At 45.2% G+C, this 26,643-nt stretch overlaps 1 protein-coding gene across 3 annotated transcripts in view; it reads right to left on the reverse strand.

Annotated features, from left to right (window-relative positions):
• Positions 1 to 26,643, reverse strand: part of MCTP1 (multiple C2 and transmembrane domain containing 1) — a 3,303,831-nt gene that overhangs the window by 477,788 nt on the left and 2,799,400 nt on the right. For all 3 annotated transcript variants that reach the window (XM_069627643.1, XM_069627644.1, XM_069627642.1), the window contains one exon: positions 24,063 to 24,182. In XM_069627643.1, coding sequence (XP_069483744.1) covers positions 24,063 to 24,182 — 120 coding nt within the window. The remainder of the gene's footprint in view (positions 1 to 24,062; positions 24,183 to 26,643) is intronic.

Below are 26,643 nucleotides of genomic sequence, written 5' to 3' on the forward strand. Positions count from 1 at the left end.
CAGGCTAAATCAAAGCAGGTGGTTCGTCTGAAGGATACATTTAGTGATTCATTGTGAATTTATTGACAGAAGTTATCTATCATGATGCTTATTCTGTCAGTGCCTCATTCCAACAAGAATATCAGGCCTCAAGCTACTCAGACCAGTGATGTTGAAGAAAGGCTTACCAGCAAGGAGACAGCCGACGGAGCACTTTGCAAAATAATCCTGACCTGCCAAACTGTCACCTGAGAACTCCACCTCTTCCCCCAGTTTGCCGACTGAGGGTGAAGATCAGAAAAAACGTGCCCTCCATCAGCCTGCTCCTCAAGAGGAGCTGGCAAAAATAAGACATCTTCTCCAGATTTGCTTGCAGGGTGGCAGACGACAATCTTGAAATGTACTTTTCGAGGTGGCTGACATGGAAACAAATATTCCTTGTTTGTTTGTTTGTTTGTTTTTATTACTTATATTGCGCACCAGACCCAGGGGTAACCGGGCGCATTTTATAAGACAGCTCGAAGCTTAGTTACAAGATCACATGGCAAATAGATCTACAAGAGTAATATACAACAAAATAAACAGGAATATACAGCAAATAAAAAGTGTAAAAGCATGTATTTACAGTCCTAAACAGAAATTCCTCAGCTTGAGTAAGTCCAGGCAGTAGATGGTCTAAAGTGTGTCTGCATTTTTGATCCACGTTATAAAGTTGTGTCGGAAAGTGAGGTAGGGTTGGTCAGTCTTCAAGGTGGATGGTAGGGAGTTCCAGAGTTGAGCTGCTTTCACCTGAAAGCTGCAGCCACCGACTTTAGTCAGTTTGACTCTGGGTATAGATAGGTTATTGGAATTAGCAGATCTAGTAAGCCTTGTTGGTTTTAGTTTGGTGAATCTAGCAGATAGGTACTGCGGTGCGGCGTTGTTAAGGCATTTGTGGACCAAAGAGGCAACTTTTAGTTGGATTTTCTCCTGAGTAGAGAGCCAGTTGTTAGCTCGTCTGAGTGCGGTGATGTGGGTTCTCCTGGGAATGCAAAGAGCTTCTCTAAGCGCGTTGTTCTGCAGAATTTGAATTCTCTTTATGACTTCCTTGTTAGCCCCAATATAGAGTGAATTGCAGTAGCCCAGTTTTGATAACACGAGTGCTATCGCGAGTGTGATGCAGCTATCGTTTGATAGGAAGGGTTTGCCTGCTCTTATCAATTTACAGGTGTAGGCGGTTGCCAAAGCCATCGCATTGACCTGTTTGTTGAAAGGAAGGGTGGGGTCCAGGTAGAAACCCAGTGTTTTTACCGCTTGGGTGGTTGTGATTTGGTTGTTGTCGATATTAAAGGAGGAGTAGTAGGGGCCCAGTTTTTTTAGGGTGGGGGGTGTACCCAGGATGATGATTTCAGTTTTGTCATCATTCAGGCATAGACAGTGTGTGGCCATCCATGCCTGGATGATGAGATACACTCTGTTCACCAAGGCCAAATCCTTGTCGTAATCACCGGTTAGTGGTAGGAGAATCTGGGTATCATCTGCATAATTAGTGTAGGTGATACCCAGAAGGTCCAGATCATCGAAAAGGGGCTTAGTAAAGATGTTGTAGAGTGTAGGCGAAACACAAGATCCTTTGGGCACAACGCATGTGATGGGGATGGAGTCTGCTGCCGCAGTGGTGGAGAAGACTCTCATTGTCCTGTTATTGAGGAAGGATTGGATCCAATTTGTGGCTTCTTCTGAGAAGTGCACGGCTATATCCAGGTGCCTGCAAAGGACCTTGTGGTCAACAAGGTCAAATGCGGCTGATAAGTCCAGGAGGAGGAGTAAGGCTGGTTTGCCTTGATCTCTTAGCTCATTAATTTGCGCCTCTAGGTCTAAGAGGGCAGTTTCGGTTCCATGCTGGGGACGGAAGCCAGACTGCCGTACTCCTAGTAAATTGTTGTTTTCAAGGTGTTTCTGTATTTGTGAGTACGCCACTTTATCTATGATTTTTAAGAGGAATGGCACAGTGGCGATTGGGCGGTAGTTCGTGGGTATGGCAGGGTCTAGCGTCTGTTATTTAAGCAATGGGAGTACCCAAGATTCTTTTAGGTTACTTGGTATGGACCCTGTAGCGACTGAGGCGTTAATGAGTTTTGAGATAAAGGGAGCCAGGACTCTAGCTGCGTCCTTTATCAGTTGAGGTGGACATTGATCCCCCTGGCAGTTAGATGGTTTGAGTGACAGTATGATTTTTTCTGTCTCAATATTAGATACTTTGGAGAATTTGAAGCGAGGGTAGTTTGTGTTATTTTTAGGCAGGGTGATAGCTGTTTTGGGCTTAGTGTCGAGACTGAGCGAGGATTTTTTCGTAGCAATTTTAGATTGGAGAGTTATTACTTTATTAGCTAGGGCTTGCTGGATGTTGGTGCACCATGTTTTATCTTTGACACAGTTGTCAGGCACTGGGATGGGGGATTCTATTTCCTTTAGGAAAATGAAGAGTTCCTTCATGCTAGAGTTGGCTTGGGCTATTCTGGTGTTGTAAGTTTCCCGTTTGGCCGACAGTATTTCCTTTTTGTAGAGGGTAGATATATCTCTCAGGATCCTCTTATTTTCTTCCGATGGTTGTAATTTCCATGCGACCTTGCATTGCCTTTTTTTGGTGCGAAGAGTTTTTAGGTGGGGGGTGTACCAGGAGTTGAGGTGGGCTTTGGGTTTACTGCGTCTCACTTTGAGTGGTGCAATTATGTCCAAGGCAGAGGACATAACTTTTTTGTATTCGTTCACTAGTGTTTCAGGGTCCAGGCTGTCTGGTAGTGAATTAAGTGTGGGGAGGATGAGCGGGAGTAGGTTGTCCGGGTGATGTTTTTCTTGTTCCTGGTTGGGATGGGTGGTGATGGCTGGACTGAGGTGGTAGTAGGTCTGATCGTTTCTAGAGCAAATGTTATAAGGAGATGGTCTGTCCAAATTAGTGGGGAGATCGATAGGATGGAGGCATTGCAGTTATGGTCTGCCACCCAATCGAGTATTCTACCCTTGTTGTGGGTGGGGTGAATTACTTTTTGTGAGAAGCCTAGTTCAGAGAGTAGGTTGGCTACTGTGGGTCATTTTGGTAATTGAAGCGTAGGTTAAGATCCCCAAGCAGGATGACTTGTGATGATTGTTTTAGGTTATGCGATAGGATGGTAGAGATGCCCTCCTCAAAGGTTCCAATAGGGCCTGGAGGTCTATAAATAAGGTGGATAGTGAGGGTTTGGGAGTTGTTAATAGCTAGTTTAGCTGTTAGGCTTTCGCATGATTTAGTGTCGTTCGAGGGCGCTAGCCTGATGGATAGGTTGGATTTAATAATAAGGGCTATGCCCCCTCCGCGGGCTTCGCCTCTGTATGCCCTTAGGATGGTGTAGCTGTTGGGGGTTGCTAACATAATGGCTGGTCCTGCGGCGGCGTGTAGCCAGGATTCCGTGATGGCCAGGAAGTCAAAATTTTCGGTCTGGATAAGATCAGCAATCTCAATGGCATGAGCAATCAAGGACCTAGCATTAACTAGTGCACCTTTTAGAAGTGGGCTGGTGGATGGGGGTGTGCATGTCTTTTCCTGGGTTGTGGCAGAAGTGTGCATAGGTGCAATCTGTGTCTTTGGGTACAGACTGTGTGGTTTTTCTATGCCCCTATTAGGTATGGGTTTGCTACGGTTAGATGCGGTCAGTGTTCTGGCGCGTGGTTCATATAGTTTTGCAAGTCTGGCTCGGAGTCTGGCATTTCTAGATATGGCATTGCATGGTTTAGATTTGAAGGTTCTATGTTGTTGAGGTTCTTCAGTTTGGTCATTGCGACTCATTAGTGGTTGAGGTAGAGTCTGTGTCATGGCAGGGGAGTGAGCTGAGCATTGGGGGGTGGTGTAGTCAATGGTGGGAGTGAGTCTGGGTATGTGGACTAGGAGTGTTGTTAGAGTGAGAAGGGCTAATGTGGCTTGTAAGCTTTGCATCTTGTGACGTCACCGTGGAGGGTGGCAGATTGAACTAGATTGAACTAGGATAAAGCTGTGTAATCCGGCCTGATCAGGGTTGGGGCCTGTGCGGATAAGGCAGATAACTCAGGTATAGTAGATGGCGTCTAAGTTTGGGACGGTGGCAATTGACTAGAGTACAATCGGCAGTACAGTTGACTCAGAGCCAGTAGGCTGCACATATGTGCAGGTGGTCCAGAGCAATGGGGCAGATGACTTGGGTGGAACATCTACATTTGATGTAGTAGCAATTGTCTAAGAGTAAATGCAGCTGTCATGGTCAGGTTAATGCAGTTATCATAGGTAGGCTAAATGCAACTTTCAAAATACAGCTTACAAAGGCAGGCTAAATGTAGCTGTCATAGGCTGAGTGCAGATTACCATAGGTAGGCTAAGTTCAGCTTTCAAAGTACAGCTTTCAATAGGCAGGCTAAATGCAGCTAACATAGGCAGGCTGAATGCAAGTTATCATAGGTAGGCTAAGTTCAGCTTTCAAAGTACAGCTTTCAATATGCAGGCTAAATGCAGCTAGCATAGGCGGGTTGAATGCAGCATGATATCAAAGGTAGGCTAAGTTCAACATTCAAAGTACAGCTTTCAATATGCAGGCTAAATGCAGCTAACATAGGCAGGCGCAATGCAGCATGATATCATAGGTAGGCAAAGTTCAACATTCAAAGTACAGCTTTCAATATGCAAGCTAAATGCAGCTATCATACTTGGGCAGATTCAGCTTTCGGCATACAGCTTTAAGAGGACTGGCTGAATGTAGCTATCATAGGCTGGCTGAATGCTAGATTCACTTTCAGAGTGCAACTTTCAGGAACATACTAAGTGTAGCTATAGGCAGGCTAGATGCTGTTGTCAAGATATAAGATGTTATAATGGCAAGCTAGATTCAACATTCAGGCAGCGTACTTTAACGTTTAAGTTCAGCTATACTGGGTGCAGAGTGCAGAAAGCAGTGTGCAAGTGGGTTGGAACAGGGACCGACTAAGATCCAAGTTGCAGGATGACATTCGCAATGGACTGTGCGCAGAATGAGTTTTTAAGAGGTACAGCATGCAAAGAGCAGTAGGTGTCTAGCGACCACAGTGACAGATCAATGCACATATGGAAGGCAAAGCAGGATGCTTATGAACTGGTCAGTATTGTCTCCGTGCAGTGTGAACATCAACAGTAGTGGGTGTGGGATTGTTGAGGGTCTGGTCTGAGTACTTACTGCGAGTGGCAGGTAAGGAGACGGTAGCGCCAGCGGCCCGCCACGGACAGGCACAGACAGGTCCTTTTATCAGCGGCCCTTCGAGTGGTGCAGCGACCGTGATCAGGAGGGCTACAGCCAATCAGCTGGCTGTCTGGAGGTGTCGATGTGTATTGGGTTGCTTAGCAATCGAAGGCAAACATGCCGGCGGCCATTTTGGCAGCGTCGCTCGGCGAATTCTTGCGGATCGTGGAAGCTGGGCTTTTTGAATGGAACCAGCGCCGGGGACATAGAAGGGGAGCAGAAAGATTCTAGGTGGGCCGCATGGCCAGTGGAGGCGAGGAACACCCGGATGTGTTCAGTTTCTTTCCGCGGCGGTTGCGGCCTCGTCGAGTGGGGGAGGGCTCCTGCCCTCCACGCTCTGGAGATGGGGGATGATATGAGCAGAGGGCACAGACAGGCCCTTTTATCAGCGGCCCTTCGAGCAGAGGTCCACTGCCGGCTCGCGCCTTCCGGTGGTGAAGCGAACGTGATCAGGAGGGCTACAGCCAATCAGCTGGCTGTCTGGAGGCGTCGATGTGTATTGGGTTGCTTAGCAACCGAAGGCAAACATGCCGGTGGCCATTTTGGCAGCGTCGCTCGGAGAATTCTTGCGGATCGTGGAAGCTGGGCTTTTTTAATGGAACCAGCGCCGGGGACATAGAAGGGGAGCAGAAAGATTCTAGGTGGGCCGCATGGCCAGTGGAGGCGAGGAACACCCGGATGTGTTCAGTTTCTTTCTGCGGCGATTGCAGCCTCGTCGAGTGGGGGGAGGGCTCCTGAGAAAATGTATTTGCATAGCCCATTATGCATTTACCCTCCATTATATATATCAAGCAAGGAATTTTGGACGAACACGTATAGGGTGAGAAGTCTGCATCTAATTCTCTAGTCCCCATCTGCAACTGTGTAGGCTAGGACAGGGACATGACCTGGCGGGAGTGGATTTTTGGTGTTTGAGGACTTGCTTATTTTATTCATTTCATTATAACGGCGCTAGTGAAGGCTACATTACAGTCTGTGCATTGCGACAGGTAGGTTACAAAGGAGTGGCAGAGAAAGGACAGTTTTTGTTACAGGCAATACATTACAGGCAATAGTTTAGGCATATTTGTTAAACAGTGCTGTTTTGACTTTTTTACAAAAGATCGGGTAAGAGGGTTCTTCTTGGAAACAGGATGGGAGCGTGTTCTAGAGAGTGGGAGCGATAAAGGTAAAGCTCGTTCTCCCAGCAATTTCTTTGATGAATCTCAGGGTAATTGACGAGGTGGAGGAGGAGGAGTGCAGGATGCTTAGATGCCGTGGGTGAGATATGAGGTTGGGGGGCAATGTTGTGGAGGCAGCAATGACTGATGTACAGGATTTTGAAGTCAATGCGTGCCTTGATTGGTAGCCAGTGTGCGTCCGCGTCTCCCTCAGGAGATGTGATCAGAGCCTTTCAGGCCCCACACTGCTCTCAGGGCGTTGTTTAGAATCAGCTATAGTTTATTAAGGTTATCTGTGGAGGTTTCCTGCAAGGGTGGCATTGCAGTAATCTAATTTGCTGCCAATAATTGCCCTACCCAGCGTGAGGCAGTTGTTAGGGGTAAGGAACTTTCTGGATAAGTTAATGAGTTTGGTAGAGTAGGCAGCCGATGAAGTGATAGCCTTGACATGTTTATGCATGTTTAGCTCTGAGTCAAGATAGACCCCCAGCTTTTTGACATGAGTTGAGACAGGAGTGATGTATTGAAGGGGGTGCGGAGAGCCGACAATGAGCAGCTCCGTATTGTCGTCATTCAGACAGAGATTGTGGTTAGCCATCCAAGCCTGGATGATGTTGTAGATATGGTTGATATCCGCAGAGTCAAGTTCGTGGTTGCCAGTGAGTATGAGGAGGACCTGCGTGCCATCGCCAAAGTTAGTGTATGGGATGTTTAGGCTGTCCAGGTGGTCAAAGAGTGGCTTGGTGTACATATTGTACAATGTAGGTGAGAGACAGGATCCTTCTGGTACCCCATAGGAAACAGGGCTGGGGTTGGCTGCTCCAATCCCAGTGAAGACCCTAGAGGTTTATTCACTCAGGAAGGACTTGGGAAGGACTTGATCCAGTTGACCGCTTCGAGGGAGAGGTGAACGTGACAGTGAGGTGGTAACATAGGATGTTGTGGTCAACTAGGTTGAAGGCAGCCGAGAGGTCAAGTAACAGGAGGATGGCGAGGTCCCCAGCATCATGGATGTGATCAAGCGGAAATTTTAGGTTGAGGAGGGCGGATTCTGTGCTGTGGCTTATCCTGAACCCGGATTGGTGGGTGCTAAGTAGATTGTTGGTTTCTAGATGGGTCTGGAGTTGGGAGTAGGCGGTGCGGTTGAGAATTTTCTGGAGGTAGGGCACCGTTGTGATTGGGCGGTAGTTGGTAGGAAGGGTGTGGTCGAGAGAGGGTTTTTTCAAGAGTGGTGTGCGCCAGGCTTCTTTGATGGAGTTGTTCACTGTGCGCAAGGTGAATGAACCCTTGATAAATTTAGCAATGGTGGGAGCGAGGGGGTCTGCGCACATCTTGATGAGGTTGGGTGGGCAGATGTCGCCTGTGAAATTGAATGCTTTGAGGTGTTGGATGGTGGTGAACACATCTGTCGGGGGAGGGGGAGACAGGGAGAAATGGAAAGGGCAGTCATGGGGACTGGAAAGGCAGTTGATATGGAAATATCCGATTTAGTGGTGGGGAGCAGAGATTTCTTGAGAATGGTTTTGTCTCTGAGGCTGAGGGTTTTGTCCGCATGGGCTGATTGTACAATGGAGCACCGGGCTTTGTCTTTCGGGAAACTCGTGATAGGAGGAGCTGGTGCTTCAAGCTCCTTGGAGGATTTTAAAGAGCTCTCTTTTATTAGAGCTGGTTTCACTAATTTGAATATTGTAAATTCTGGCTTTTGTGGTGATAATCGCTTTTTTTGTATGAGTTGGCAATGTTGGTAAAAACCTCTTTGTTGGTGAGGTAGGGTTCTTTGGCACATTTGAGTTTGTGGAGGGAGGTTAACTCCTCTGTGAGTTGTGGTTTTGAAGGGGGTGTGCTGGTCTGGTGCACTGAAGAGAGCAGAGTTGTAGGCATTGAGAATGTCTTTGGGGACGCTACTGTCGAGCCACGACTGAAAGGAGGCACGGATGGTGGGCTCCAATACTTCCTTGGTTAGTTTTACGAGTGTGTCTAGCAGTGATGGGTGGTCAATTAAAAGGCTTTATGGTGGCAGTGGGGGTGCGAGGGACATAGTAAAGAGGATCACAGAGTTGTCTGTCCTGGGTACTGGGTCTTGAATGGGAGTGTGATAAATAGGATCCAGTCAAGGCTCTGGCCTTTAGAGTGTGCAGGGGCGGAGACCACTTGGGCAAAGTTCATCTTGTGGAGAGCTGTGGTGAGGGCGGTAGACTTCTGGTCTGTGGGGTCTTTGAACCCTGGATTAAAGTTGCTCAAGAGCACAAATTTGGTGTTGGGCTTCTGGATTGGAGCAATGAGAAGGGGTTTGTCGGCGATCAGGGAGCCGAAGTTGCTATGTTGTCGGTAGAGGAGAAGGATGCTGACAATGGTTGACGGTTAGGTTCAATTTGCTCTAGCAAGAGTTCGTAGCCTAGCAAGGATGGGAGGGGGAGGCTCTGATAGGGAGGGAGGTTTTGGATATAATGGTAACTCCTCCACCTTGGTTACCATCTCTGTCGGCTCTGAGAATAGAGTAGCCAGTGGGTAAGGTGAGAGATAGGGAAGAGCCAGCTGCCTCGTGCAGTCAGGTTTCCGTGATCACAAGCAGGTCAAGGTTGTTGTCAAGTAAGAGGTCATGAATGTCAGGTGCATGGGCGCAGATAGGGCATGCATTGATGAGGGCGCAATTCAGGTGGTCAGGCCTGGTAGAGGTGGTCGGGTGAGACCGGCCAATACTGCTACTGGAGCATGATGATAGAACAAATGGCTACATATCAATCTGAGCTTTTGAATGGTTATCCAAACAAATTGACGTATTACACCCAAGGGTTACTGGAATCTCAGCATGTTGACCATTATGTGAGATAAGCAATAGTTAGAGCGGAGTAGATTGGGTTGTGCGACTAGTTGTTCCTCTCCGAGTTACGATTTCTATCAATGAGTGCTTTTTGAAGCTGCCTTTTTGGTTGTTCGACCTCCATTTCCACACTTCCACCAGGGAAAATAATTCGAAATAGGTAGGAGCAGAAAGGGTGCTAGGTGCACCTAGAACTACATTACTGATTCATTGTAGGGAAGGAACAACGCCATCCGCTGGCTGATTTGATTGGGAAAATTCAAGAGATTGTACTGGATGTTTACGCTTTGATCTGGCACGTAAAACTGTTGTCAGCTTTTTGAAACAGCAAAGCTTCCGATAAAGGGTTAAGCATAAATGACCAAGTAGCACAGCCACTGGGACTCCTTATTCTTCAATTTCCTGTCCACTATTAACCCTCAGGAATTAGGTCCCTTGGTCACTGCTTAATGTTATTGTAGACATAAAATTGGATATTCCCACTAAGGTTTGATCATAGTTCTTTCCGGCCTGCAAGCCATTGCTGGTCTCATTTGTATTTCCCCACCCCTATTTATCAATTCTCAACCCTATGTGGTTCCACCTTGGCTGATTAGATCATTGGCAACTTGAGTAATCTTTATAGCACTTAAGGAAAAATCCTTTCCCTTTTAGCTGCCTTTCAAAGCAGCACCTGCAATTTCACGAGACCCGAGCAACAGGTCCTCACTATCACAAACTTTGTGTCTGCAGAATAGTGCCTGGTGCAATCGGTGTATTCGACAATGCCCAGGTTAAGGTGACCAGATTTTAAAAATAAAAATGGAACTGCCCACTGACATTAAAGTAGGACTTAAATTTGCGACCATGACTACTGTGAGAAACCAAAGGGTGTCTCACTATCTAGACCCCTGGGATCTCTTGCTCTAGTGGCCAGGTCACAGCCATCCTCTTTGGAACCAGACCTTGGTGGTGGACAAGTGTGGGAGGATCACCTGGGTGAGGGGCGTTCTGGGAGTGGGGGTGAGACATCCGATGGCAAGATGTGGTATCCCCCTCTTCCCAACACACCCCTACCCAACACTTCCTCCACCTTTATAGGTTGTTGCAAGTCTTGTCCGTTGCTCCGTCCCAAATTCCAACAGGTACCTACATCAAAGGGAGGTGTAGGAGAACAAACACAACACCCTATATCTCAAAACAACAAAATCGCTCCCCTTCTTCTGATGATATTTTTACCAACTCTAGAAATACCATTTACCAAACCACTGGGACGAAGAAGAGGTGAAAGGGAGCTATAAAGATTACCCATAGAAACCAATGCAGCAGGGATTCCTATGGCAGTTGCCATTTTGTCCTGGTAATTAGGCCAGGCAAGATCAGGTCTCTCTTTTCATTCATTCCCACCTGAAACCTGTTAAGCCTCCAAGTCAGTATAAAAGGTGGAGCACACAGACACACTTTGAGCGAGCTGGTGATGCTGGATGGTGCAAAGAGGCTGAGAGGAGAGAATTTGAGGTGGAGAGACCCTTGAAGGCCTGGAAGAAGAAGGACTGCCTAATTGCTGGGCCTGTGAGTACAGGGGAGCCTGCAGTGTGGCGAGGAAGATCTAACTCCAGGGTGCCTAAAAAGGGGGAATGGGGATTACCTGGCAGTGCCTACACCGAAGCTCCTCCCCTGGGCAAAACAGGAAAGCCCCAGGCTTTGATCGGCAGGTGGCGAGACTCTGACCTCAACAAGTTATCCCCTTTACCTCCTGCAGCTTTCAAAACCCTGGAATGCTGTATAAGGGAGCTGACGAAGTGGGAGCGAAAAAAGAAAAGTGCACTCTGGGACATGAAGTCCAAAGACTTTAAAACTTTGCAAATCAAGAGGGGTCTGAGCATGACTGAGGGAGTCGTGTGTGAGAAACTTTAAGGAGGGGTCTGAGCCCAGATGAGGGAGACCCCTGAGAGGACAGAGTACAGTGCCTAGTTGAAAGTCTCTATTGAGCGAGTACTGATGTGAGCCTAAAGGATATAAACTGTGTTTGGTTTCAAGGCAAGAGAAGCCTAAGGAAAGTGAATCAAGTTGAGTTGCAAAGTGAGAGGTCTGAACCCGACTGAGGGAGACCTTTGATGCACTGTGAGTGATTGAAAGGTCCGAGCCTGGCAGAGGTAGACCTGTAGCGAACTTTGAGAAAGTCAAAGTGGTCCTGCGGAGCTCTATAGTAAAAGCCTCGCACATGCGAAAGTCTTCGACTTCAGTAAAAGGTCTGAGCCTGACTGAGGAAGACCGGAAGTGTGATAAGTTTGGGGAAGGGAACCCCTAACAAATATGAATTAAGCTTGGGGAATGGAACCCCTGCAAGTTCTGTGATTGCGAGGTCCGAGCCCGGCTGCAGGAGGCCTATGTGAACTGTTAAAGCCTTGAGAGGTCTGAGCCTGACGGAGGGAGACCTACATGAACATTTTGTTGAACTGTGTACTTTTTGTTGAACTGTGAAATAACTTTTGGAACGCTAGAATAAGTGACTTTAACATGGAAGGCCAGGCAGACCTCGATCCACATTTTGAACTGCCTTTGTTTTGAGAACCTGAGTCAGAATGTGTCATTCCTGTCTACGGGGGCGCCTTACTCCGTGCTGTCCAGCGTGGTGGAGGACATCTGACTCAACCATTTTGATCATTTGTGTTACAACATTGATTTTCCTGTACATACACCTTTTGCATGCACCCATTTATTGTAATAGCGTATGGGCTGGCCATAGGTTTATTTAGTATAGGCCACTTTATTTTGACAGACATGACTAGGACTATGTTATTTATTATTTGATGGTAGAGCGGGCTCCCATCTTTGGATATAGGGCCAGATAGGAGTTTTTCCAAACCTTATTGTTCAATAAACACCCTTGAACCTTGCAACTCTTGTGCCTGTCTTCACTTGTGATACCCTGCCTCCCTTACACTACCTTTAAGTAGCATGAATGAGAGGGGGTGGAGATCCAGTTAAACTCCTGGAAATAAACTGTGCAGATGTGGCTGTGACTGTAAGAATATTACAGGCCTCTCTATGAAGCCCTTTCCCATGCAGTCTCTGTGGGACAATCAGTTAATGCATGCGTCTGTTAACTGAAAGGCTGGTGGCTCGAGCCCACCCTTGATGGCTTACGTTTTGTTTTAATGTAAGATTGCTAAACTATACTAATAGTTTTCTGGTTTTGTTGGTGAGTGAGATGTGACGATTTATATAGTCACAGCTGTGATTCTGCCAGTGGGTTTTTAAATAAAATAAACCTGGTCATCCTAGCCCACGTTCTCGCGAGTCTCCAAACAGGGGCCAGGAGCATTGGTTAGCACTGCTTAGCATTATAGGGGAGCCACAAGAGCATATTGATCTGGTCACTGGCATATTGAAGACATCAACAATGTTTAACAGACACAACGAGCTAGTAGAGCCAGTTAGTGACAGCACTCACAGGGGAACTAGAACTGCTCCCTCTTACCTTCTATGTAGTTTTCCACACCCCACAAAACATCCCATTGTAACGGAGCAAAGCGTGCCAAATAAAATTGCGGCATAGCTGGAGATAATGCAGGATGCTCGATCCTCTTCCTGGAAGCTGAATAGAGAGAGATAGTAGCAGATCCAGCAAGCTATGGAGCAAGAAGCCCTCCTTCCCAGAGATGGACAATACTTCCAGCGCAGGTCATGGAAGAGGTGGTTCTGGATACTAGCAGATCCAGCAAGCTATGGAGCAAGAAGCCCTCCTTCCCAGAGATGGACAATACTTCCAGCGCAGGTCATGGAAGAGGTGGTTCTGGATACTAGCAGATCCAGCAAGCTATGGAGCAAGAAGCCCTCCTTCCCAGAGATGGACAATACTTCCAGAGCAGGTCATGGAAGAGGTGGTTCAGGATACTAGCAGATCCAGCAAGCTATGGAGCAAGAAGCCCTCCTTCCCAGAGATGGACAATACTTCCAGCGCAGGTCATGGAAGAGGTGGTTCAGGATACTAGCAGATCCAGCAAGCTATGGAGCAAGAAGCCCTCCTTCCCAGAGATGGACTATACTTCCAGCGCAGGTCATGGAAGAGGTGGTCCTGGATACTAGCAGATCCAGCAAGCTATGGAGCAAGAAGCCCTCCTTCCCAGAGATGGACAATACTTCCAGCGCAGGTCATGGAAGAGGTGGTCCTGGATACTAGCAGATCCAGCAAGCTATGGAGCAAGAAGCCTTCCTTTCCAGAGACAGACAGTACTTCCAGTGCATTTGAAGGAAGGGGTGGTTTTGGGAATCCAGGCGTGTGGCAGGTCAACTGACAGAGATGAAGCCGGTTGATCAGGAGGCAGATCACACATCATTGTTCAGAATGAACCATGAAGGTTAATCAGTAAATAATAGCCTTATTCTCCGAACTGAACGCTGTACAGCATCCCTCAGAGCTGGTTCTGATGGAAACATATAATAGGTTCGCTTCTATGTATATCGGATCCTTTCAATCCCAGTAGCAAGTGGAGTAATATTGAAGGAGTGCACCTACTGCGCTATCTTATAAAAACATCCCCGCTCAACGATAAGCGTCATCGTTTGCATAAGGAGAGTGAGAGGATGAGGGAACAAACAGGTTTTATTCTTTTTCCAAGTTTCCAGTATAAAGCACTGCATGTTATCAAAAATCTCCAATGCAATGATGCTTTGATGAATCAGAAAGGAAAAATAGAATTGTATTGTTTCTAAAGCATACAAACCGACATTTACAATACATCAAGAAATTAAACATCACGATTCCAGAATTATCAAAAATATAAATACACCTTGGACAGGAATTGTTAAATATTAGACGTTTATGTAAAAAAACCTTCACCCTAAGCAACTTTTACCAGGAAACATCCCCCTTCCGTTTGCAATGAAAATCTTTATCTACAGTGAACGGCCATTTGCCATAATACTGCAATCGAAATGTCATTTCATCCACGGGGATGCTTCTTTGAATAACAACGGCACTAATATTAATAACTTTATTCAAAGTCTTGGGGCATTCCTAAAAGACATCCTATCAAGACTCCCTTGGGCCAGGCCCATTCTGACATAGTTCAATTTGTACCTAGATCATGTTTGTTTAATCTCCCAGCCCTGTCCAGCAAGGGAACCTGATTAAATCTGATGTTCATTAAATACCTCCCCTGTTAGCAGCTACAGGTCACTCTAAGCCAGGAGTCCAATTTTGAGAATCTGTGGTATCACGTAGTTATTGCAGCACTCATGCTGCCTTTCAGCAACGCCGCTTCATGTGTCTGACTACAGCGCGTTCTCTTCATTTGCCTGTTGTAATTGGCGTTTCCAGGATTCCACACATGCTCAGGATCCCTATCAGGGAACCACTTTCTAATAGACATTATGTCACATGTTTGCAAATAACTATTCAAAAGCCTTTCACTCAAGGACTGAGTAGGATCCTAAAGTCAATGTACTTGTGTGTTTTCTTGGCCGAGTTTGGTCGTCCTTCACATTTTCTGGCTTCCTAGTGTTGTCAACGTATTTCTTGCCAGCAATGAGGATTTCTTGAAAGCATCACCGAAAGAAGAGGTGCTGCCATGAGTGGATGAGTGGCCCATAAGGATTCTTGGGAAGGTTTCATTTAGTACCCCATTTTGCCAGTGATTGGGTTTTTTACCCAGAAATATGTTGGGCTATGGGGTGGTGTCAGCTATGTATTTGTATTTTGATGACTTAATTAGTAGCTGCTTGCTTCCAGCAAAGTGACTGACAAGTCATTTTAAAGGTTTAGTGACCTGGACATTTTCTGTTTCCCTCCTTCTTGTGTTTTTAAAGTGTGAACGCCCATTTTGCCTAGCTAGGTTCTGTTTATGAGTTCACAGAGGCTACTTTGGTTGAGTGTCTCCCAGACGCCTCAATCCACCTTCATGTGTGTGTGTGTGCCTGTGAAAGTAGACTGTCCATTTTTTATTGGATGGCTGCCAATATTTGAATGGTGCACCATAGTGACTGCATGGTTGGGGTAGTGATCAGGCCTCTGTGTGTGCATTTGTATGTGGGAACACTGAGATATTCACTATAAGCTACATGGAACTTTGCACCACAGAAGATGAGATATCTCTGATGATTCTGTGCAGGTCCTGGGACCCTCATCCTTTTGATATGACAGGACCATCTCTTTCTGCTCCTCTAGTAACTTTTGGGCCATAGTTAATCACCAGGACACAATTGGAGGACCCATTTATCTCTGCTGGAACCGGAGGCATGAACACACTCGTCAAACGCCTGCTTTGCCCGGTGAAGCTGGAACACGCATAAACTTGAGGATTTAAATACTTTGAGAGTGGTAATGAAACAGCCAGGTGGGAACAAGCTTGCACGGTTAATGTTTTCAATATGCTGTGGGCCTCATCATTGACCACTGACCATCTCCTTTATAGCTTTATACATTTCTACTCACAAGCACTTGCTCCTTTGTTGGACATCCTGGCGTGCACCCCTACAGATGTCCCTTCTTGAGGGAACCTCCTGCAATTTGACCTGTAGCACTTTGTCCCCACTGCAACATCCTCTGAACTGTTTGAAAGGGCCACTGTTGTGTTTCCTTGCTGCTTCTGTTGAGTCCAGCTCTCTGTGGGTCAACTTGTAGAGGTCGTCCACTGCTGCCACAACTGTTTTATTCGCCAGTTCACCTGAAGCCAAGACCACTACCAAAACTAAATCTGAACACCAGAACAGACGTATCCACCAACAACTCCTGGCTTTCGTTGACCGGCTCCAACAGCCACATCCACATCAAGCACCCTGTTCTTTTAGACTTTGGGCCACTGGTTGTAGTCCTTCTCCCCTCACCATTGGAAGGTGATATTCATTGCAATGAGGGTTGGCTCCATCTCTGGAGTCCTTCTCCCGGGGGTCTTTAGTTGTCGAACCCGCATCTAGGTTTCCTCTGTGGGGGTCCTCAATCTTCACAAGCCTGAAGTAATACTTACCAGGATTTTTACTGTAATCGGGTGCTGCTTATCGACTTTGTCTCATCCATTTGAACTTCTAAAAGAATTTAAATGTATTACATACTTTTAATCTTGTGTTGAATACTTATTTAGATAGTATTTTGGCATTTTAAGCACACATTATTGTTATTTATATACGTTTTCTATGTTTTAATAGTACTTAACTGCAATGTAGATATTTATTGATGATTTTCTTAACGTAAAGAGTATATTTTCAGTATTGTATTGTATGGACGCATGTGTGTAAGATGCACCTTACTGCCACCTCTTTCCCCTCCTAAGAGTGATGGCATACCTACTGCACAGGCACACTACCACTGAGAGTCAGGACTAACTTTGTGGAAGCCTGTCTAACACTACATGTTGGTCTTCACAATGGACTGACAATTATTGATACTAAATTCAAGCTCTCTGCATAGTGGGATTCCATTCCACACCCCAAGTATTTTCCACTAGTTTTTAGCTACGCAGATATCTAAGATATCTAGGACCAGAATCACTGAATATGTTCCCAGCATGTCAGTAGCGGCTACAGACACAAGCAGGGTAACTAAATTAGCAAACAGTTCTGTGCACAGTGCGACCATCACGTGGCGTTTCTTTTCTGGGCTTATTTGAGCTGTAGACAGCCTATCCCACAGGACTTCCTTAATTTAAAGTACACAATTTATACCTTTTCAAAGCATAAAATAAGCAGTGTCACATAGCAATTTGCAGTGAAATTCTGCAGCAGAGCTAGCTATTTAAATGACCCTGTTCAATGAATGCACAGCTCACCCTGAATTCCTCTCCTGTCCTCAGGGGTCTCTCCACCCTCTTTTCTCTACTCACTGCGAGCTCAAAGTGGATAATGGAGGGAGAGCGCAACAGAAATCATCCACTCTTAAAAGTGCCAAAGGCCTGTGTGGGAGTGCTAGGCAAGCCAAGTTAAATTTCCTTGTGCACATAACTGTTTGCTTGCCAGGACAGAGCACGGGTATAACGGTGTGTTCATTGTTGAGAGAAGGATAGGCATCAACAAACGTCAAACGCCTGCTTTGCCTGGTGAAGCTGGAATTTTTTCGTAACCAGCATAAACTTGAGGATTTAAATACTTTGAGAGCGGTAATGAAACAGCCAGGTGGGAACAGGCTTGCACGGTTAATGTTTTCAATATGCTGTGGGCCTCATCATTGACCAGTGACCGCCTCCTTTATAGCTTTATACATTTCTAAACGTTCTCTCTACAGATCCTGCTTGGACATGTGTGCCAAGAGGTACACAGGTGGATTACGTTTTGCAAATGGCAAAAAGGAGGTGAAGTGCAGGCGGGAACCTCATCTATGCCCAGTTGGCAAAAATACAAATCATGCTGAAGGTTGAAAGGGCCAGTAGACTCTACCAGAAAGGATAACGCATTCAAGCTTTTGTGAAAAGCTGCCAGAGTCTGAAGTGATCGTAGCCGGAGAGGCAATGGGTTTCAAAGAGTTGGTCCAGCGGCTGATGCTCGTTTGTCACCTCTAGACCACAACTCGGATGGAGGGATGCAGAGAAAGGGGGGAGAGTATCCATGCATTCTTGTAGAGAGATAGGGTGGGGGCACCTCATGTAAGCATTTCAAAATGAGGAAGGATTTTAAATTGAATACATTTGTGGATAGGTGGCCAGTGCAGTGAATGACGCTAATTAGAGATCTGGGCAGTTTAAAGATAAGTCTGACAGCTGCTTTTGGTGCAATCTGTAGATAGTGGAATTGATTTCTAGGAATATCAATTAGCAGACTATTCGCATAGTCCAATTTGGAACCGGTAAGACTTTCCCATATGTTCATTTTCAGGAATGAAAGGCAGAATCTTCTTCAAAAGACGTACTCTATGAAAGACTTATTTAACGCCCTCGCTAATGTTAATGTAAGAATGCAATCCCAAGCCTGCTTGCCAAATGACACCCAGGTGTTTTACTTTGTACATAAGACAAAGGAGGGGGAAATAGAAAAGGTGGTTTAGGCAGATTTAATGGGTCATTAAAAACATGTTTAGAACCAAGAAGCATTACTTCCATTTGGGCAATATTTCATTTAAGTCCATTTAGCGCCATCCAGTTCTGAACCCCAAGCATACAGGTGGCAAGCTTGTTCAGCTCTCAATGGACTTGGTGATTCTAAAATGAATTCTAAAATAAACGTGTGTGTCGCCCGCGCAAGAGTGGTAATAAAGCTGAAACTTTTTAAATAGAGACAGTAGGGGTTTAATGCTTACATTAAACAGCAGGGGGCACAAAGAGGAACCCCGTGAGACATATCAAGTGTTTGAACCATAAGGGCCTAATTGTCTTTTCTGAAAGTAGTTGGACAAAAAGGATTCAAACCACTCAAAGGAGTTGTTTGACAGGTTGACCAAGGATTTAAGACGCCTTAAAAGAGTGTTACAATCAACGATGTCAAACGCTGCGGAAACAACTAACATAATAAAAGTCAATATGACAGCATCACCTGCAGATGCTAAAATATGGTACCTGACTAATTAGAAGTGCTGCCTCCGCCCCATGTCAGGGCCGGAAAGCCAGACTGATGGACATTGAGCAATCCATGGGATTCCACTAACTCTGAAAGTCCCGCTGATACCACCTTTCCCAGCATTTTGCAAATCCAGGGCAACTGAGCAATTGGTCGCTAGTTGGTCATCTTGGTAAGGTCCATTTTTTTTATAGAAGTGCAAACATAATTTCTTGTTTAAATTGGTACGGTACTATTCCCAGTGGTCGAAGTGGGAGGGAGCGGTGCTCCTCTACTTCTTTTAATTATGTTTTACTGTTCCTATACTTTTATTTTAAAAAGAAACTCTTCTGGGATGGTTTCGTTTTAAAATTAAAGTCTAGGAAGAAGTTGAAACTTGCACTTTCAGTGCACTGCACAGGACGTTTCCTTAAAGAGCAGGCACATTTGTTTTGGGGGGTTTATTGAGCATGGGAGGGGGCGTGGCGATGGTGTCTGTGGGGAGCTTTGCAGGCCAGTAAGGAACATAGTTCCACTACTACTTTTCGTACACTTCGACCACTGACTATTCCTTGTGAAAGAGAGAGGTTAGTCACAGACGATATGGGAGGAGCCAGCATGTCCGCGTTTCAGCAGGGGATAAAAGCAGGAAGCAGACCCGCCTCTTTCCAGCTTGCTCTCAGCGTTCAATGAAGAGTGTGAATGAACTCTTTCGAGGCAGGTAATAGTGGGAAGAAGTGGGCTGAAAAGCCAGGAGACACTTCTGGAGAAGTCAAATGACTTTCTTGACTGACACATATATTAGAAACGCATTTCTTCAATCTTTTTGAAGAAGAAATTATAAAAAAATATTAGTAGCTTGATGTGAGGGATCAAATGAGGGCTGCAATTGTTCATCATCACAGCCCACTAGTACTCCTTGTTACCAGTCGTCGTGGCGTAAATAAGAGCGATAAGGTTAAAAGTAACTGGTTTAGTATTATTTGTGCACTAGAATGCAGTGCATAAGACTCAGACACCTGACTGCTAACTCTCTGGATTCAAAGTAGCTGGTGCTGGCGCCAGCCTTTGTCTTTATCGATGCTCTGGGGTTATCCATGCCACAGCGTGACTGCATGGGTGAAGTGAAAACACTAGACCGCAGCCACCTGGCAGAAAACATATCTGTTTTGTGCCCTCTTTTGTAGCATACAAACCCCAGGGCAGCTATTTAGTAGAAGCACTATGCATTGGGTAACTCCTTTCTTGTGTTAGTATTTCAGAGGGCCAAGTAACTCACTAAATTTGATTGCAGATCCCTCATATTGGCATCACAGAAATACATGGAAAGCAAGCGGGCAGAGGCACCACCAAACAAGGGTGACATACTGGTGTGGGCTACACTAGCAGTATCCGCTCAGAAACATGGAGAGGCATTTTAAGTATCTATGCTCAATGTTTGTTTGACATAGCCATCAAGCATGGACAACATAAGCAAGAAGCCATGGTTCCAACTTGCCTGATTGACTAACCAGAAACAGCCTGTGATGAAGAGTGGGGTCATGTTCGTAGCTCATAATGTTGGGAACAGATTCCGCAAACTACGTCATCTGTGCCTGCGCAACATGAGAACTGTGATCCTGCAATTTTGAAGGTGGGAGCATGCCTTTTTTTAGGAGCACTGTAGCGCTGACGACTTCCATGCTTGGTCCACAATCTTATAAATGCATGTTCACAACATTGAGAGTGCATGGAAAACATTCCAAGCCACAGAGTCCACAGACTTCTCTCATTTGGTTAAGCTGATCAGAGGCCAACTTTAAAGGTTTGGTAAGTTTGCAAACACTGCCAAGAGACCATACAAAAGAAAGAGTTACATTTTCATTAGCAAATTTAAATTTCTATCAGAGAATCAGTGCTAAAGGTTTATTGAAGAGATTCAATATGTTTTACAGCATCCACACTAATCTGCATCACCTGGAAGATTGTCCTCAAATTTTGCAGCGGACACAATTTCAAACAACACTGTTTTTTGGCCAAATTTCATTTGGATTTGTTAAGAGGCAGATGGCTGGGGGTAGAGGGTGAGACTCAGATGCCGTGAGTGTGCCTGGGAATCGAGACTCGTTGGGTGGGTGTGGTCTATGGTGAAAGGGAATGGATTGGGAATTAGATGTTGTGACTCTATGGCAATGAGGTGGGCGGAACTCAGGAGAGCTGAATTCTGAATGGAAGTGGGGACTACTAGTAGTAGGAGCAGTCCTGTGTGATCTCTTCATTTATGTTTAAAGAAGTATCAGAAGAAGAGGTTATGGATGTTGTACAAAAGATGAAACCTATATCATGTAAAGGGGACATCTTTCACGCTACTCTGTTCAAGGATTTCTCTATGACCCTCATACCAGGGTCACCATATTTATTAACCGTTCCTTTCAGGAAGCCCTTTTCCAAGATACCATCAAAGAGGCTTGGATCACTCCCTTGTTAAAAAAGCAGAATCTTGATCCAACTAAAGCAGGAAACTGTAGGCCTATCACAAACGTTTCACTTGTGTTAAAAATACGTGACAACATGGCAAATAGTCAATATCAAACCTTTGTTGAGCAACAAGATATTTCTGCGTCAGAACAGTCTCGGTTTCATACTAACAATGGTACGGAGATCGAACTTTTGGATCTAAAATCCAATATCGCAGGTATAACTGAGGAAGGTAGCAAGGCACTACTCCCACTATTAGACATTTCTGCTGCTTTCGACTTAGTCCACCACGCTCTTCTGACGGACAGATTGATCAAGGTGGGAAATGTGCCCCATCAGCAGCTTCTTGGTTTAAATTATTTCTTGGACCAAGAACTGCGAAGGTGGTTAAAGGGATGTCCAATCACGAAGAATGTTTCTCACCTGTGGGATTCCATAGGGATTGTGTTTGTCGCGGCTGCTCGTTAAGATATATTCTATACCTTTGTGTGATCTCCTTGTTTCTCTGGGGGTACAGTTCGCAAATTATGCATACGATACCCAGATAGTGATTGAACTGTTAGGCTCTTACACCATTGACTCAGAAAGAGTCAATTAAGTTTTTCTGGCCATACAGTCCAGAATGGCTGTGAACTCGCTGGCATTCAACAATTCCAAAACAGAGTTGCTTATTCTTGGCATACAACAAAAGCTGAAAAAACTCGACCCCCAATACAAACGTTTCACAATCGTTGGTAATGAATTCTGTTATAACTTTGGGAGTTATTTTTGACTCTCGTTTATCTTTTGAAAAACATTCTTAAATCTTCCTGCTCCTATTATATTCAACTGCTGTGGCAGGCTTGTCCTTATCTTTCTGAAGCAAATAGAGCCCTGGGTGGTCGGTCAAAAGACCGAAAAAAAAATCTCGAAATACAATAATCTCGAATCCAAAATCCCGAAAAAAAAAAAGTCGAATTTTTTATTTATTTAATTATATGCTTTTTTGGGGTCAGGTAAGTAAAAAAAATGGGTTAAAATAAAAAAAAAATAGAAAAAAGGGGGGTTGGGGGGGGGAACCCCCCATTTCGAACAAAAAACGTCATTAAAAAAAAATTCGACTTTTTTTTTTTCGAGATTTTGGATTCGAGATTATTGTATTCGGGATTTTTGTTTTCGGTTTTATGACTATAAACCAGAGCCCTGATTGCTGTTGTCATTGTTAATACGGAATTAGATTACTGCAATAGCTTGTTAGTAGGCACTACCCAAACTAATCTGAATAAATTGCAGGTTACACAAACCGGAGCAGTACGGGCTTTCTGTGGTTTGAAGCATCAATCCCAGGTATCTGAGGCTCGGAGAAAACTACACTGGCTCCCGGTAAACCAAAGAATTCAGTTCAATGGCCTGATCAGGGTTTCTAAGTGTCTTTCTGGAGAAACCCCCACCTATCTCTCCCCTAGAGTCAATAAAACTCTTTTTAGACGAACCTTACATTCTAATAAGAATATCAGACTTCTCCAACCGAGAGTCCTCCTTAAATAAATTGGTGGCGCAAAGTTTAATGCCTGGGCACCAGCTTTGTGGAATGCTCTTCCTCGGATCTCAGAGATTGTGCATCAACTGCTCAATTCAACAAGCATCTCAAGACTTTCTTGTTCGACAGAAATATAGGTTAAATCTCACATCCGTTTTCTATCCTGCGCCACTGTGCTGGCTGACTCTTTCTGTTTCTTGTTTTTTCTGTCTTGTGAGTGCCCTGGGGCCTTTGGGTGAGTGGCACAATATAAGAATTTAACAGAAATAGACTAGACACGAAGTGCAGTCAGACCGGGAATGAGGTGGTTCAGGACTCGCAGCTAGGTAGAGGAATGGGATATAGGACACAGGGCAGGACAAGCATTAGAGCCCTTCTGACGGGGGCTATACACTATGTGCCATCCCCTTCCATGCTGTACAACGACCCATATAGCCCACATTAGGGTAGTAGGCTATAATTCTGACTGTCCAGTTAAGGTAACTGCTGCAACTGCATTGTGAACGACCTCTAATGGAAATGGTGGAGTCTTACTTTACAACACTGGCGACGAGTGACTGACCGACAGCTGCAGCTGAGTGAATTCAGGCATTGTATGAACCCATGTGCTGGGCGTCTTCATGTACATGAGTGGCCTCGTGTGTATTGGTGTGGCAAGTGAGTGCGGGCCAGCATGCTGTGCCTCGCCTGATCCGTTGAACCGGTCTGACAGGAAAAAAAGCCTGCACAATTTTCTACAGAGATGTCTTTGTCCCCCTCAGAATTTGTTTGGCCACATTGACAAATTGGGGGAAGACCCATTAGTATTAACACGGAGGTGGGGGTCTCCACCTTGCTTGTTTCTGATTCGTCGCTCAATAGCTTGATTCTGACAGTTCTGACTTTGTGCTCTGTCCAGTGGTCAAAGTGTACGAAAAGAAGTAGTGGGTCTATGTTCCTTGCTGGCCTGCACCCACTCCCCAGACACCCCATCACCACGCCCCCTTCCACACACAATACAAACCCCCAAACACATGCATCTGCTGTTTAAGGGAACGTTCAGTGTACTGCACTGAAAGTGCAAGTTTCAACTTCTTCCTACACTTTCATTTTAACATGAAACCATTCCAGAACGGTATCTTTTTAAAATAAAAGTATAGGAACAGTAAAACGTAATTTAAAAAAGTAGAGGAGCACCGCTCCCGCTCTCTTCGACCACTGGCTGCGTCACGTCCCACCTATTCCCCAGACATGTTAAAATGGAACAAGGGCAACTGTTTATAAAACGGAACCATTGATTTTCTGGTGTCTGTTTTGATAGAAAAAGCTAAAAAGGACTCTTGCCGTGCCTTGTTTTCCGACATATCTCTCGTCTGCCCCCTTCAACAACAGAACAAGGTTTCTCCTCACAATAACCCATGCAGTGCAGAAAGGCATAGAAAACTTACTGTGTCCTGCTGCCTGTTATCCTTGCCTGATATGATCAAGAAGTAGTTCCATGCCAGAAGTAACAACAAGGCGAGCGGTATCATGTAGAGTTCAAAGTTCCACACTACAATCAGGAAGAGCTGGGGAAGACAAAGGGACACGATGGCGAAATCAGACAAATACTTTTGCATAATAGCAAACCGAGATTGACAAACAAAACAAACAATGCTTAACAACACAAACTGTGTCGCACTCTAAATACGCGCGTTGCCTTTCAGACATGCTTTGAAAACACAATCCAAACACCTGCACAATAGATCAATGACTTATATTTGCAAAGACTACAAGCAGCATGTTTTCTTGCGCTGTTTCCTTTTCACCTTTGTATTGTGCATGGTGTAGCAGGTGGCTGGTTAACTGGCACACTATTGCGCAATTGCACTTTGTTTCCGCCCTTTCTTTTCCTGGTAAATGTAGGTTCATTGCTGAATGCAGAGGGCCTTGACCTCTCTTCAAAATGAATGACAGCTGCATGCGTAAGCAAGCATTGGCAAAGCCAGCACGGTCGGCATGTGGGTGGGCATAGCATAGACATTTGCCAGGGATTGCCATAATGTTATTAATTTATTTTAACTGTTTTATAGGCGTGAATCTATGTCAAAAGGGCAAAAGAGAACCATAATGCATTCCACTTTACAGTAATACAGACACACGGTAACGTTTCAAAATATATAATAAAAAAGAGTACAGTAAATGTACCGGATGTACCAATGTCATCAGTATACTAAAAACAAACAATTGGAACAGTATTCACTTCTTACCACAAGAAAGGACATTTTCAGTGGTCTTTTAAATTACAGGAGGGAAGGATAAAGGGATGGGAGAATTACTGAAAATAAAAGCGTAATAAGTAAAAGCACTAGTTATGCATTTTTCCTTCCTGATTTTAGTGACTTCTAATCTGAACCTAGCGCCACTACAAGTCAAAGGTGAACCACCAGAGATCTGCAGCTTCTCTGCCAGAGTTCGGCTTCCCATTAATACAGGCCTTCTTGATTATGTAAGACACTCCAGGAAGAGCCAACGCACCTGGCGCGAGATAGGGGAGACATGATCACATTTCCTCTCCCCCCTCCTACCAGTTTTGCTGCTGAGTGAAACACGTTTGTAGGGGCAACAGCACCGTTTTTGGGGACCCGCATCAACAGTGCATTGCTCCCATCAATATGTGCAATGACCATAGATTGCAGACAGACTGAAATGTCCCTTCTGGGAGGAAGGGCTCAATGATCATCAGCATATAATGATGAAAATAGTCCAGGTCAGTGGAGAAAGTGGGGTAATATTTATTTCTTGGGTGCACTCAGTATGTGTGCGGCCAGTTGCATTCTAATTCTAGGCGTGGTGTGGTGGTTGTGTGAGATCAGTAGAATGTGTGCAGCTTGGCCGTTGACCCCAGGGTCTGCATTCTGGCAGTGGTGGCACTTGTGTATGAGATTATGTGTGCAGCTAGGCCCATTTATTTGTGGAGTGTAGCTGCGTTCTAAAGACTGTTGAGGAGTTCCTGGAGGTGAGTTGGTATGTGTGCAGCTAGGCCGAATTGATCGATGGGTATAGCTGCATGCTATTGAGAGAGAGAGTGAGCGTACGGGTATGTGTGAGTGTCTGTAGTAGATTCGGGTGGAATGCTGAAGTTGAATGGGTTGGGTGACATGGAATTTAAATTGCAGAGAAACGAGGGTGTGTCTGGAAATCAACCTTGTACTTGGGAATAGACACAAAGGGCTCATCAAATGAATGTATCGAAGTTCATTTACACGTCACATACAAGTGATGGCCACTAGCGACGATATTCTATCTCAGAGGTTTATGGTTGTCTGATGGATTAGGTTTGTGGACTTGGATGTGTTAGCTTTTGTATGTGCAAACAAGGTGACATTACATTTGTTGGTAGTTCCACCACCATACATAATAGGTGTGGGTACATACCACTGTGCCCACTTGGGCATGAGATTTAAGGTTGCCCTCTCAAAGTAGTTTCTGCACCCCTCTGTAGAAAGGTAGTGTGTGTGGGTGGGGGGACTGCCATGCTCATGCTGTCAGCTAAACCGTGTGTGCTTGCTACATACATGTGCTGCTTGCAGAGCCACGCTCTGTTGGATGCACCCAGGCCAGATATTTTGGGCATTCTGATACGTACGCCAGAAACGTACCAAACAAATTTGATTTGTTGTGTACATATCTGGCTGCTAGTAGCTCCATAACCCCCAGAGAGCATGGTTTGGCAGCCAGCTCACTTGGACTGAGACTGTGTGCAACCCTCTGTTTAGGAATCTACAACCACAGACCTTAATGGTGGGCTAACACCTGCCAAGAATGAAAAGCCAAGCCCCTCTTAAAGGTAGGTAACATGGCAGAAAGACCAAGCTTAGCTCAGGAGTAGCAGGCTGACACAAAAGTACAATTACTCCACAAACTTCTCCCCAGAAATTACACCACACTGATAAATATATACTTTAATTACGTTAAACATTGATCTCTATCAGGTCCAATAAGTACTTTGCACATAAATGACAGGTTACTCACCATAGTGAATAAAGT

Source organism: Ambystoma mexicanum, chromosome 6p, assembly GCF_040938575.1.
Source record: "Ambystoma mexicanum isolate Mex_15411 chromosome 6p, UKY_AmexF1_1, whole genome shotgun sequence".
Classification (NCBI taxonomy): Eukaryota; Metazoa; Chordata; class Amphibia; order Caudata; family Ambystomatidae; genus Ambystoma; species Ambystoma mexicanum.